Genomic DNA, 12,741 nt, shown 5'->3' on the forward strand with positions numbered 1-12,741 from the left:
CTCTAGAAACCTTGATTACTTGTACCCATGGACCACCGCAGCTGTCATGGCAATGCGCTGCTGTGATGTTACACTTTCTACAGTGGTTGTGTTGCTACTGCTGTTTGAAATAGGTTTTGGGATACTCAGAGAGGCTGCACTCATGTAAGGTATTACCAGCTAGGGAGAACATGTGCTTTATAATAAGGGAAGCCATGTATGTAAATATGCAGTGCAAGCTGTTCATTCTCTCTGAGGTTACTGATCACATCATTAACCTAAGGACCAGACTTTTTAGTGGTAATGTAGGCTAGATTGTATGATGATTTATCTTTTTACATTCTTCCAGAGAGTGTTATTACTGGCTGTGCTTTAAGATAAATGCTCCAGGCACTTGATTGTAGTAGCATCATGATTACTTCAGTTGGCTACTACAGCCTCACAGGAAGCTCTGTGATCAGACATCCATCAATTAGTCCTTGACGTGGCAGTCTGTGAAAACACGGTGGGATTCACTGAGATTTTCATAAACCTTTTTCATGTGCATGTTACTAATGTTCCCATGGAAGGGGGGCTGGGGTGGTAGGGGAGTTGGAGGCAGAGAGAGAACGTGGGTAGAGCCAGATGCCTCTTTTAACACTACCAAAAATACACAACTACAAAGGATTTACCTTTCAGATGCCTAAGATACCAGCAAAAATGAGTTCAGAGCAATTTATAGCACTTGATTCTTTGTTTCCTTATGCATCCTGCTGCCATTTATACTAAGGAGAAAGAGGGGTTCACATCAGCAAATCTTCAATACAAGTGTTTTCATTAAGTCCAAGGAACTGGAAATAGTGTTATAATCCCCTTGCCTCTCATACATATGTCTGTACTGTTACACAGGTGTACTTTCTGTGGGAGACAAAAGAGGGAATAGATCTGATTCTAATCTTACTTTCATTATGTTAACTGGACCGTTAATTTACCAGTGTGCTGCACTGGTGGAAATGGTAGTGCTAGGTATTGGTAGAGATGACAAATGACAGTCAAACTTAAGAACAAAGTGTAAGCCTTTAATAAATAATAATGAATAACAAAATTCTTTTATTTTTCCTTTCTTTTTTTTTTTTCTTTTAGTCTAAGGTGGAGTGAGGATATGAGCTAGCAACATGTGAGCTCTTGAAAAGTACATTCAGGAGCAGATTTTAGTGTGAAGTCTTTGTTTTTTGGTTTTAGAGGAGGGGTTTGGAAAAGGAGGCTGGAAAAATGGAATTTTTTTAAAAAATGTGCAAATATCTTTGTAATATCTTAAATGCAAATTTGTTAGAGACAGGAATGGTTTGGGGGTTTTTATTACCTCTGCTTTACCTAAGACGCATCCCAGTTCTATTCCTAGGGAACAAAACTTATTCAGGAGCTTGTAAAGAAAAGCTGTCTCTAGGTGTCGGGCAGGGAGAAATTGCTTATGGAAAGAGGTCTTCCCCCTGGGAGAGATCGAATATCAGGCTGAGCGAGCCCAGTCCAACCCAAAGAGCTCCCACCGACACCCGGTCCTTGCCGGAGGACTTTGCCATCGATGGCCGCCGCCTCTGGCCACGCTCTGCCAGGAGAGAGGGAGCGGGTGGGTGCGCAACTCCTGCCCGCTCCCTCTCTTTGATTTGATGGCCTTTATTCCTCCTAATTGGATAAAATAGGAAGTCACTGACAATCCTGCGTTGCTGGGTGTACTGATTTCCCTCAGAGCAGCCCTGCAGAGGGCGGGGGGTGGGGTAGGGGAGGAAGGAGCGAGTCTGTACAGCAGGGAAACAGGCTGCGAGGGGGCTGGGGGAGCGGGGCGGGGGGGAACGGAGGAAAGTGAATGAGCGCTTAAGAAGGACAAAGAGGGAGGGGAGAGAAAGGGAGTTACCACCGTCTTGGCATCGCTCTTCCTTTCAAACCTCTGTGTAATGATATTGTTTGCAGTGATGCTCAGACAGCGAGCACCTGCTGCTCTGTAATGATTCAGCCTCTTTCAGCCGCCGCTGTAACACGACAGGATGCTGCTGCTACTGTCACTTCTGCCGCTGCCGCTGTTGTTACAGATTTTGCTTTTGCTCCTTCTACCGCATGACAATTGTTTTCCTCGTCTAAGCAGATACCAGCCTCAGACGCTCAAGGTGAGAGTCTTGCCTTTCGCTCTGGGCTACTGGTTCACTTAATCCGGTCAGTTTGTTCAGTGTTTGTGGTTTTCTTTATCTCATCACCCTCCTTCCCCCTGTTTTGTTTTGTTGTGCTTGCTTTTGGGGGAATGTTTCTTCCCTCCTTCAGAAGAACTGAAATTGCTTGAGAGGAATTTAAGGAATTATAAAAGTGGCTAGCAAACAGGAGCTCAGTAATTGCAAAGCTGTTCTCGCTTCAGAGAAGCAGAGAGAGTGACAGAGGGCTTGGGGGCAGGGGAACCGGGGGGCATCTAATTTTTCCTGTGCGTTACTCCTCTCCCAGTTTGGATGACGTTGCTGAGCTTGGACCTTTTATTGACTCCCACTCTGATTTTTGCAGAGCACTGTGACTATTACTACCATCTCTTTTTGTCTGTGTCTCACAGTAATGGACTGTGATAGAGTTAAGGCCTTTTGGAGGTGAGCTGTTTGAGAGCTGATGTTTAAACATGTCTGAAGTAGCTGCCGACACTTTCCCCAGCCCCTCAGCTCAGCTGAGCCCTGATGCATCCCTCAACGGGCTCCCAGATGAGGAGAACATGCCGGGGACCCAAAGAGAGGACAGGAGGGTCCAGGGGATAGCAGGCCTTGCCGCAACCTGCTGTGCGTGCCTGGAGGCAGAGCGACTGAAGGGCTGCCTCAACTCTGAAAAAATCTGCATCGCCCCTATCCTGGCTTGCCTGCTTAGCCTTTGCCTCTGCATTGCTGGCCTCAAGTGGGTCTTTGTGGACAAGATTTTTGAGTATGACTCTCCTACCCACCTTGACCCTGGGAGGATAGGACAAGACCCAAAGAGCGCTGTGGATCCTACAGCTCTGCCTGCCCGGGTGCCTTCGGAGGTGTATGCCTCACCATTCCTCGTACCTAGCCCCAAGAGCAAGGCTGAAGTGACAGTGCAAAGTGCCAGCTCACTTGTGTCCTCCAAACCATTCCTCCAGCCTTCTCTGTATAACCGCATCCTAGATGTTGGGTTGTTGTCCTCTGCTGCACCTTCGCTGTCACCATCCGCCCTGGAGCCTACCACAGCGTCTCAGGCACAAGCAACAGAAACCAATCTCCAAACTTCTCCAAAACTTTGTAAGTAAAAGCTGTGTGTTTCTTTGGGTTTTTTCCCCCCTTTCACCAGAAAGGGAGAAAAAAAAAAAAAAAAAAAAAAAAGCCACTTAACTGTTCTGCGACTGTCCACAAGGAGGGCATGGGATTGGCATGCAAAGCTTAAGTGTGCTAAGACAGGTATGGCATGGGTTACCTTTGAGGAGAGCATCTACAGTCCTCTGCACTTAGTTCTGGACTGTGCAGGGTAAAGAGGGCTTTGTCTGGGATCTTTATAAAGGCCTAATACCACCCTTTTCTTTGCATCCACTTGTAGGGAAATACATGATTTACTGTGTATCTGATAGCTATTCCACATGGTCTATTTTTTCTTAGAAATTTGATTTGCGTCCTGTGCTGGATCTTCCATGTATGTTCATTTTCTTTGCCTTGCCTGCAGAGCACTTCTGGTACATCCTTCCTGAAATCTGTTGCTGGCAAATATCCCTATCATCCTACTGAAACACTCAGACCAGTGAGAAAAAGTGACAGCCTATTTGAAGCAGTTAGAAACTGGGAATTATTAATTTAGCATCTAGCTTATGATCTTTCTCTTAAGAGCAAAGCACAGATTTCTCTGTGTCTTTTCCCATCTCTAGAAGCTGACTCTTACTGAAACTGTTTCTCATATATTGCTTTTTTGCCTTTTGTGGGGCATTTCAAGAAATTATTCTTGCCAGTGTAGGAGGAATCAATTTCTGAATTAGACTTCACTCGTCCTGGAAGCAGGAAACATCCAGGGTACCTGTGTTATTTTCTCAGTAGTCGTTGTAGAGCATCAAAATGCTGCATCGCTGGAGTGTCATTTCTTTGACATTCATGACTTTAACCCACCAAATCTGGAGCAAATCAAGCCAGCAACCCCTGAGTTGTGTAAAATTTTGCAACTCTAGTAAAAGAGAAGGCAACGCACCGTCGTGCTGAGAGCACAGGGCTGAGGTCTCCTTTAGAAAGCTGCGGTGATCAGAGTGCACAATTGCATTCCTCACAAATTTCCTTGCAGGACACCATGTCATTTACCCTCCCTCATGCCTTCCCTGTAATGCTGCAGGTTGGCTACCTTGTAGATGGTACATACTGGACCTCACCCTGGAGCCCTGAAGTCACCATAATTCCACTGCTAAGTTTAACCCCACTAGCACTGGACCTAGTATAGATAGGGGTCTATACTAGGGGCCAACCACCTTGCCAGCATAACTACAGTGATTTCAGAGAAGGTCCTTTCAGCTGGGAGTCAATCTTGAACAGCAGTTTCAGAATCGCTGAAAGAAAGTCTTAAGTATTCCTGTAAAAACCCTGTTTCCTTTTGCTTAGATAATGGTGAAAACCATCCTTTGGGTTAAAAGTAATTTGTCTGATGGAAACAGTTCTAACAGGGAAATACTGCTGTACTGTTAAATGACAGGGGGCTTTGTCTGTGATATTACTTGAATTAACCACCTTTGCAATTATATAGTACTATTCTAAATGTTTTGGTTTGTGCTTTTTTTAATATTGCTGATGCATAATATCTTTTTTTTGGTGCAAATATTGTGACATTAAATATAGGACAGCACTTTTACTCTAGAAAGTGACGAGAGACCACTATCCAGTCAAAATTGCCTCAAGAATTCCTCTTGAATTTCCACATATGAAGCAAACCTTTACCAATAACATGCTAACTTCATCTCTGAAGTAAAGGAAGGAGGAGGTGGGGTGGAAGAGAGTCTTTGGAGCAGTCACTGACAAAAAGCCATTATCTGCATTCTGATCTGCTCACATCTGGAAAATAAATGGTTGTCCAGAAGCTAAGTGATTGGGTCAAAGGGGTTTTTAGTTTTAGGTTTGGGGGGTTTTTTGTGTGTAGGTGTGTGGGGGAGAGGGCAGGGGGATTTGTTTGATTTTTGGGGGTTGATTGTTGTTTTTTTTTTACTGTTGCGTTAATTTTCTAAAGATAAATGTGTATTAAGGCATCACAGTCTTACGATAGCTACAGACTGAAAGGAGAGGGAGAACTGGCAGCAGGTCAAGTTTGGGTTGCTCTGAGGCAGAAGGTTGTGTAGACAGAATTTATTCTAACTGTGGCACATAGTTCTGACTATGGCAAGCAGCTGTAATGCTCTGCAAAGAAAAATAGGAAAATATAACTGGAAAAATGCACTGCAAAAGATCTGCCTAAGAATTCCAAGAGGCATAAAAAGAACTTTTTGGACAGCTCTAAAAGCACTGTCTTGGGGTTTTTGAAACAGCTGCATTTCAAACACATCGTTGTGTTTTATGTAGAGCAAGATTTGTTGGAGAGGTTGACAGATTGCATCAGTGCTAGCTTTTTTTTTTAATGCCTTTGACAGCTATAAAATTCTCAGTGACATGGCTTGAAAAGTAGCATCTGCAAATTGGATTGTCCCTTCTTTTGCTTCTCAGTGCCCTTCTTTCCTTTTCAGAGTGCAGTAACTTCTTCCCAGAAGGTCCCTTATGTGCTGAATTTTTTTTTTTCCAGTGCAGAAATAAAAAAGAACTGACACATTTCATATTCTGTGGTTGATGTACTGTTTCTGAACCTAGCCCTTCCATGACTTTCCAAATCCTTTTCTCTTCTCCTCTCTTTTCTGTCTTACTCAGCATATTCCCCTTAAAGCTACATCCTTCAAGGTCATAGTCTGCAGAGAGCTAATTGATTCTTCTTTCTTGGAACCTGGAAGAAAAAGCAGAAGGGAGACAACCCTTGTAATTGTGTCTGGTGTACTAGATTCAGACTGGTCTCACTCCTATTATTATACTTTGCCCTTTATCAATACAGAAATATTCCTTCCCATTTGGTTTACATTTTGCATTGTAATATCATTTATCCTTTCCTGAAACAGAAAGGGAAACTGAATGTTTTAAAGCATTCTCGTACTTAGGAAGCTTGTCAATCTTAGCACAGTTACACAGAGAAGATTTTACTATAAGCAGAAAATAATAACATACACACTAACCTACAATCTCGTTTCCTGTGAGAAGACATGCAGATTGTAATAGTGCTAACTCAGTTTAGGAGATAAATTTCACTTCTTCCTACACTATCACATTTAAATACAATTCCTTTACCCAGGCTGATAATAGACTCAGCTCTGTAGTTCTGTAATAGCTGCTTTTATACACCTGCAAACCAACCACTCCCCTCTTTAAAGATCTTCCCACTGCTTTCTCTTTCCATTTAAGCAGATTTCCTTCAAAAAGAACCAGCAAGGCCTGTGTGGGGCTTGCCTTTCAGTGGTGACAGCTCTGCCAAAGTGGCACAAGTGGTCCTGTGCTTTGGGTCTGTCCCAAAGCAGAGGTGCCCAAGCATCCCTTGGTTTTGGGACTACAATTCTTGCGACTTGGCACAGGGCGCACAAGAGGTAGAGCAGGAGACAGATGCCACAGCATGACTTTGCTTGGAGTGGGTTTCCCTGTGAGAAGAGCAAAGGACCCATCAGAGAGAAGTGTCCAGAGGGTGCTTGTCCCTGGTGGCACATCCACGCTACCCCTGCATCCTTTTCACTTTTGGCTTCCCTGCACATCTCAGGTGCCACACGCTGATGGGCCAGCTGCACACACTGTGCCGTGCTGGTGGCCAGCAGATGACCAATAACATGTCTCCATCTCCCCACCTCTGTGTCCTGTGGTGCTTATAACATGCAGAGGCAGGTGCATCAGTGCAGCACCAGACCTGTGCATGTCCCCTGGGAGGCAGGCAGGGCCCCTTCCTGTCTCACTCATGCTGGCCATCACCTGGAAAACAGGGCAAAGTGGAGAAAGGGCTCTGCGTTCCTGTCAACCACCCTTGACTGGGACAGCTCCCTTCTCATGTTTCTGATTTCTGCTGTCACTTCAGATGTGCTGGGTCAGCATCAGCAACTGATGCTGCTTTTTCATCCTCAATGGAAAAAGGTGTTAAAAGGTTACCTCTGAAGTCTGGTAGTGGTTTACCTAGGTAAACACCTAGGAAAGAGTCTCAGCTCCCCTCCAAAGTTATCCAGGCAAAATGGCTGAATTTCTTATATCTTTTTAAAGCTAGAAATGGGAAAAATTGAATGAAAACAAACCTGTACCTTGCTGTGGTATCATACTGTAAATATTCCTTGCAATTTTGCTCTGTCTCTTTCACTTCCCCCTGTTCTTTCTCAGCTCCACATTTGATGTCCTTTCTCCTGTACACAGTGATTTGGGAAGGTCTGTATTGTAGCTTGATGGCAGGCTAGAGGGAGCCTCTCCCTCCAGTTATAAGTGCTGCAGCCCTATAACTGAAGGATTCAGTTTATGGGCAAGGAGGATTTGTTCATGGCAGCTTCACACAGTGTTTGTTCTTTTTCTTGAAACAGTCTTATTCTGACCCACGCTCTGTAGTTCAAATCCCCATCACAACACCATAGGGTTGAGTCCATGCCTGGCAATCCCTGAATTGTGTCAAGGTCAGGGATGTCTCAGAGAGCCACCGGGGACTTCATTCACAGGAGGGGAGGGCAGATGGTATATACCAGCTATATACCAGCCTTTCCTGTGCTCACTGCTATGTACTGGGCATTACCACAGGAGAGACTGGTTTTTTTCCCAAAACTTGAAGATGGAGGGGGAGAGCACCTTAAAGCAGGTGCTGCTCCATTTCTGATACATTGTTGATGTTGATTAGCACCTACATTAGGAGGCCTCCAGCTTCATATCCAGCGTAAAGGGAGAGACCTCCCCAAGCTGATTACCAGAGTGACACTAGCAGGAGTAACCCTGTTTCTTCAATGAGTCTACAGGGAGACTACCCTTGCAATTCAGATTCTAAGTTAAATATCTACCACGCAGCATGAGGACTCATTTCAAAAGCCACGACTTTTCTTTGATGTGTCCTGTGGATTAACAACATCTTGTCAAAGGAAAGTTACAAATAATCGCAGTTAAGATGCCAGACAAGTTCTGAGCCTAACTCAGGAGTGTAGTAAAGAAATGCTGATCTCAGTAGGCCCAGGAGACACATGTGGACCTCCATTAACAAGTGGCAGTAAAGCAAGTGCCACTGGACTGACCCAGCCAGTCTGTATTTCTGTGCTGTTCCAAAGGTCGTGGTGGCTCACAGATGTATATGTTTGTGACAGGAACACTCACGGAGACTGATGAGGTGAGGTGGAGAAGATGCAGCAAATTTTAGGGAGTTCAGGTCCATTAAGCCTACTAAAGTGACACTTCCTCTCCCCAGTCCAGTTGGTTCACACTGTCTTTAAAATGTCCTCAGCAATCACAATTTGTTCAGACAAATTTTTTGTTTTATTACTTTCTGTACCTCTACCATCCCCCTTTTTAGCATTCATTGATTGCATGGAAAAAGTTCCTCTCTTTAACTTGCAGCGAAGTGTACTGATCAGTCCTGTGTTTCTTTCTCTTGGACAAGCACCCCAAATTTATGGCTTTCTAATTTATGTCATGGGTGTGGTTTTCCTTTCATGCACCATGCATCATGTGCAGAACAAAAAAAAAGCAGTTATTTCCCAAAGTATTTTTTCTTAATAACGATCTGAATTTCTTAGTACAAAACAGTAGTCTGCACTTGTATTTATTTTTTAAAACTTCATTTCGCTTTGTAACCTTCACTGGGAGTGTAATGTACTTGTACTATGTGGAGCTTCTGCATGTTGTCCCTCCTCATTTATATACAGATGCATATGTGGGTATAGAAAATACAATAGGTATATGCAGTATACGGCCATTATTTCTTTATTAAATATTACATCTGAGATTGTACTGTATCGTAAGTTTCTAAGCAAAACTGATTAATAATTGATATAGTTACAAAACTCAGGGTTTGGATTTCCACTGTAGGGGACTAAAATTATCCTCATTCCATATCTGCCATATTTCTATACTTATTGTACTGTTTTATTTCCTATTAATGCACTGAAATCAATGCACTCAGATTTGCTGTGCCTAACTTTTGGTTACAGAGAAGCCTTTCTCTGCTTCAGATGAGAAAGCAGAATTTGGTTTGCTGGAGGCTAAGTAGCAGGTTAATTGTGGTGCAGAGCTGGAATGATACAAATGAGCGTTTTCATCATTTGCAGTCTTGCTAATGGAAATGCAATAGATTTGCTGCAGAAATCCAACTCGGAATCAATAGCAATGCAATGAGGCAGCTGGTTCAGGGAGAGCACATGTGATGCCAATCTGCTGCAGACAGTACCTGGGCAGAGACTGTTCTGTCTCTCAGGAAAGGGCAGACAGCCCTAAAAGATGTCATGGTAGGTGATAAAAGAATTCTGAAAGGAAAATGCCTGTTTCACCTAGTTAGGAGAAAGGGCTTTTACTAAATGATGGAAGAGAATAATTTCCTTTGAGGAATTCAGATCTGTTTGGGCTCAAAGTTCTCTTTTTTTTTACAAGGCATTAAGTTAAACAAAGACAGGAGTCTTTGTGCTTCAGGTCATGTTCAAGCCGCATGAAATCAAGAAAGGACTGAGTCATGGTGTATAACTTCGGAGATGGATAAGTGGTTTTGGAGTATCTTCTGGTAAAGGCTTTTGCCCTCTTGTTCCCCAGGCAGACCATAGAGAGTATCAGGCACTACCTTTTGTAGACTGTTTTATATTAGGCACACTGGCTACCTTTACTGGTTTTACTGCAGGGAGCCCAGTTTCCCGGAGAGTGAGCCCTGTGAATCACGACTTGATCTCTCACTTTAAAACATTATGTGAGGTACCAGACTCAGCAGGAGATACACATTAAACTCAGAAACCTGAGCACGACCACTGTTTGGCAGTTAGCGAGCAGTAAGGGAGAAATGCATTATTTTGGGGCAACGTAAAGTCTCCTTATTTACACCCTGACTTGTCTCATCCGGTCTTTCACCCCGCTCCCCCTTCCCCAGTACAGTCTTAGTCACTGAGACAAAAAGGTTTCAGCTGAAGAAAAATAGGCAGGAACAAACCAGTGGGACATGGCTGGCCACCACTCAAGGCTTCTCTAAGCTAAACCAGAGGCAAGATCCGTGCAGCTCTGGACAAGGTTGGTGGTATTGTAGCATCCATCTATTACCTCTGCTCCTGTATTTTTTTGTTAGAAAAGCCCTATTTCAATATATGTCTTCTCTCAAGAATATATTCAGCTTTTTCACATATGCCTTCGCTACCCCCACCCCCACTTTTTTATATCTCTGCTTCATCCTGGAACCTGCTGGCAGTGCATTCTCAAAACTCAGACAGCTTTTTATTTTGGCAATGAGTATCACCTCAGTTTTGAGATGAAAGGAAATCAGTACAGGGTTGATAGTCACATGGCACTGAGTGGAGTATATGAAGCTATGATCTTAAGCATGATTCGTGACATAGTTCAGTATTTCTATGGAATTCCTGAAAGATATTTGAATTTTACAATTTTTAAGAGTCAATTAATTCATGTGATTAGACAGATCAAAGTACAAAAAAAAAAAAGTATCAAACTCGTTCAAAGCCTTTCTCTTATGCAAAAAAAAAAAAAAAAGGAAAAACTCTGAGCTCATAAAAGATGACTTGAGTCTTCCAAGGTGGTAACTGGAAGCCAGTGAAAAGTTACTGGAACAGCACCTTGAGAAGAAAAACTTGGGCTTTTCCTTACACTAAATTAATCTGGATAATTAATTTAGTGTTTCAGCCTGAATGAAATGGCCTGAATTTTCACTGTCATAAAGGTTCTCAGGTCTGTAGCCCTGTAAGACCCAGCAGAGCGCTGGAATGCACTGGTCCATCACCTACAAAACACAGTATCATCCTGGCTAAGGTTTCTTCCAGACCGACACTAGTTTTGGTGTGACGCCTTAGAGCGAGACATTATCTTCCTTTTCCCTTATTCTTAGCATCTCTTTTAAACAAATCTGCCTACTTTGACTTAGAAAATACGTGTTTGTATTTTGGTCATTCTTTCGCTTGCGCCTTTCTCTCCTAGATTGAAAAGCTCTTTCTTGGTGTGTATTTTCCACTCACAGAGGTGCATATACACTGTAATCAGCTCACCTTTGGGTAAGCCTTTTCGACAGCACAGGCAGGCTGGGCTCCACAATTCTCCTCATGGAGGAAATTTTTTTCAGTCTCTGAATTCTTTTATCCCCTTCATGCTTTCTTATTTTTCAGATAAATAGAGCTGTAATTTTGATACGGTACTTACACATGGACTAGTTCAAAATTCCAGTGAAGGACCAAAAATTCTGTTCAGTGTCTTGGTCACTGTTCAGAAGTACTCAAGATGCATGAAGTAGCACGTGGCTACTGTAGTATGTGTGAACCAGTGGCTGTTCAATATTTTAAGCAATAAATAAGTAATAATAATAATTAATAATAGTAATAATAATAATATCAGTGTAAAAGACCTATGACTCATACATGCAGGGGCCTTCCTTAACCTGCTTCTTTAACTCTCAGGGTTGTATATTTCTTCTTACTGGGGTGGAACAACAATTCTAAGGTCCTGTCAAGGAAAGAGAAGACAAATATTGCCTGGCCTTGGCAACACTGTGTACATTTTCAGAGGAGTTTCAGCTCCTTCTTTCTCCATCTGGTTCTATCCTGCTCTGAAGGATGCCTTCAGCAAGGCTTCTTGGGTGAACTCAATGGTTTTAACTGTGCAGAATTCTGCTATTTGCTTGACTTCTGATCACACTTGCAAAGATTCCTCCCTCTGTGCCCGGCTGGCACTTCTCCCGCTGTTGGCCCAAGGACCATTGCATCACTTTGCTCTTCAATCAGCTTATTATCTCAACTCCTCCAACATTTGGTTCTTCCTTCCAAAAGTGGAAACAGCCCTAGTGCATGGATTAGTGGGGTTGGAAGGATTTTGGTGTTTGCACTGCTCCTGTTTACCCAGTTTAAAGACACTTTGCTTATGTGATGGATTCCTTTGCATTTCTGTCCTACAGTGGGTCTGCTGGAGGGACTTAGCCTAATAGGGTTTCATTATGCCTAAGCATAATGAAACAGGACACGAAAATGTCATGTCATCACAGGACATGAGAATAGTGGGGCGTGATCATATCAAGAAAGTCACAATGGTTAATAATTTCAAGATAGCTCGGATTTTTAAGACATTGTTATATTTTCAAGATAGCTTTTCTTGAGCTGTGGGTGTGCTCAGCAGGACAGTTAGCAGTGTGACAGTAATACTGCCTTAGCAAGGGAAATGAAGGCTGTCAGGGTGAGAGGGACAACTACAGGGGAATGGAAGAATGATCATTTATGTATCTTGTCTGAGCTGGTCAGGGAATAAACTAGTGAGTGCGTTGTTATGGTTTCGGGAATTAAAGGGCATAGGATAAGAAGAAAGAGAAAAGGCTTCCTGCTGTGTTGGAACAGGGACTTGGAGAGGCTTCAGCTCTTATTTGCAAGAAAGGAGCATCATTAAGTAGCCAGGAAAGGGCCAGGAAACTGGACAGAAATGATTTTACCTATCAAGCACAGGAGAGCAGGGAAGATACTGTCTTGACTGGAAGAAAGCAGGAAAAATCTGTTCCCTAGTGCCACAGATACCTGTAGTCTGC

At 43.2% G+C, this 12,741-nt stretch overlaps 1 protein-coding gene across 7 annotated transcripts in view; it reads left to right on the top strand.

Annotated features, from left to right (window-relative positions):
• The window catches only part of NRG1 (neuregulin 1), a 148,996-nt gene that overhangs the window by 44,124 nt on the left and 92,131 nt on the right, over nt 1–12,741 (top strand). For 2 of the 7 annotated variants that reach the window (XM_039379292.1, XM_039379294.1), the window contains exon 1: nt 1,883–3,239. The exons of 1 other annotated variant lie outside the window; for it this stretch is intronic. In XM_039379292.1, coding sequence (XP_039235226.1) covers nt 2,612–3,239 — 628 coding nt within the window. In that variant the 5' untranslated portion in view covers nt 1,883–2,611. Of the gene's footprint in view, nt 1–1,882; nt 3,240–12,741 lie in introns of those variants that run through there. 4 more of the 7 variants (XM_027745171.2, XM_039379293.1, XM_027745170.2 and 1 more) reach the window with 3 other exon arrangements.

This window comes from Pipra filicauda, unplaced genomic scaffold (assembly GCF_003945595.2).
Source record: "Pipra filicauda isolate LSUMZ 115617 unplaced genomic scaffold, ASM394559v2 scaffold163_size1657671_pilon, whole genome shotgun sequence".
NCBI lineage: Eukaryota > Metazoa > Chordata > Aves > Passeriformes > Pipridae > Pipra > Pipra filicauda.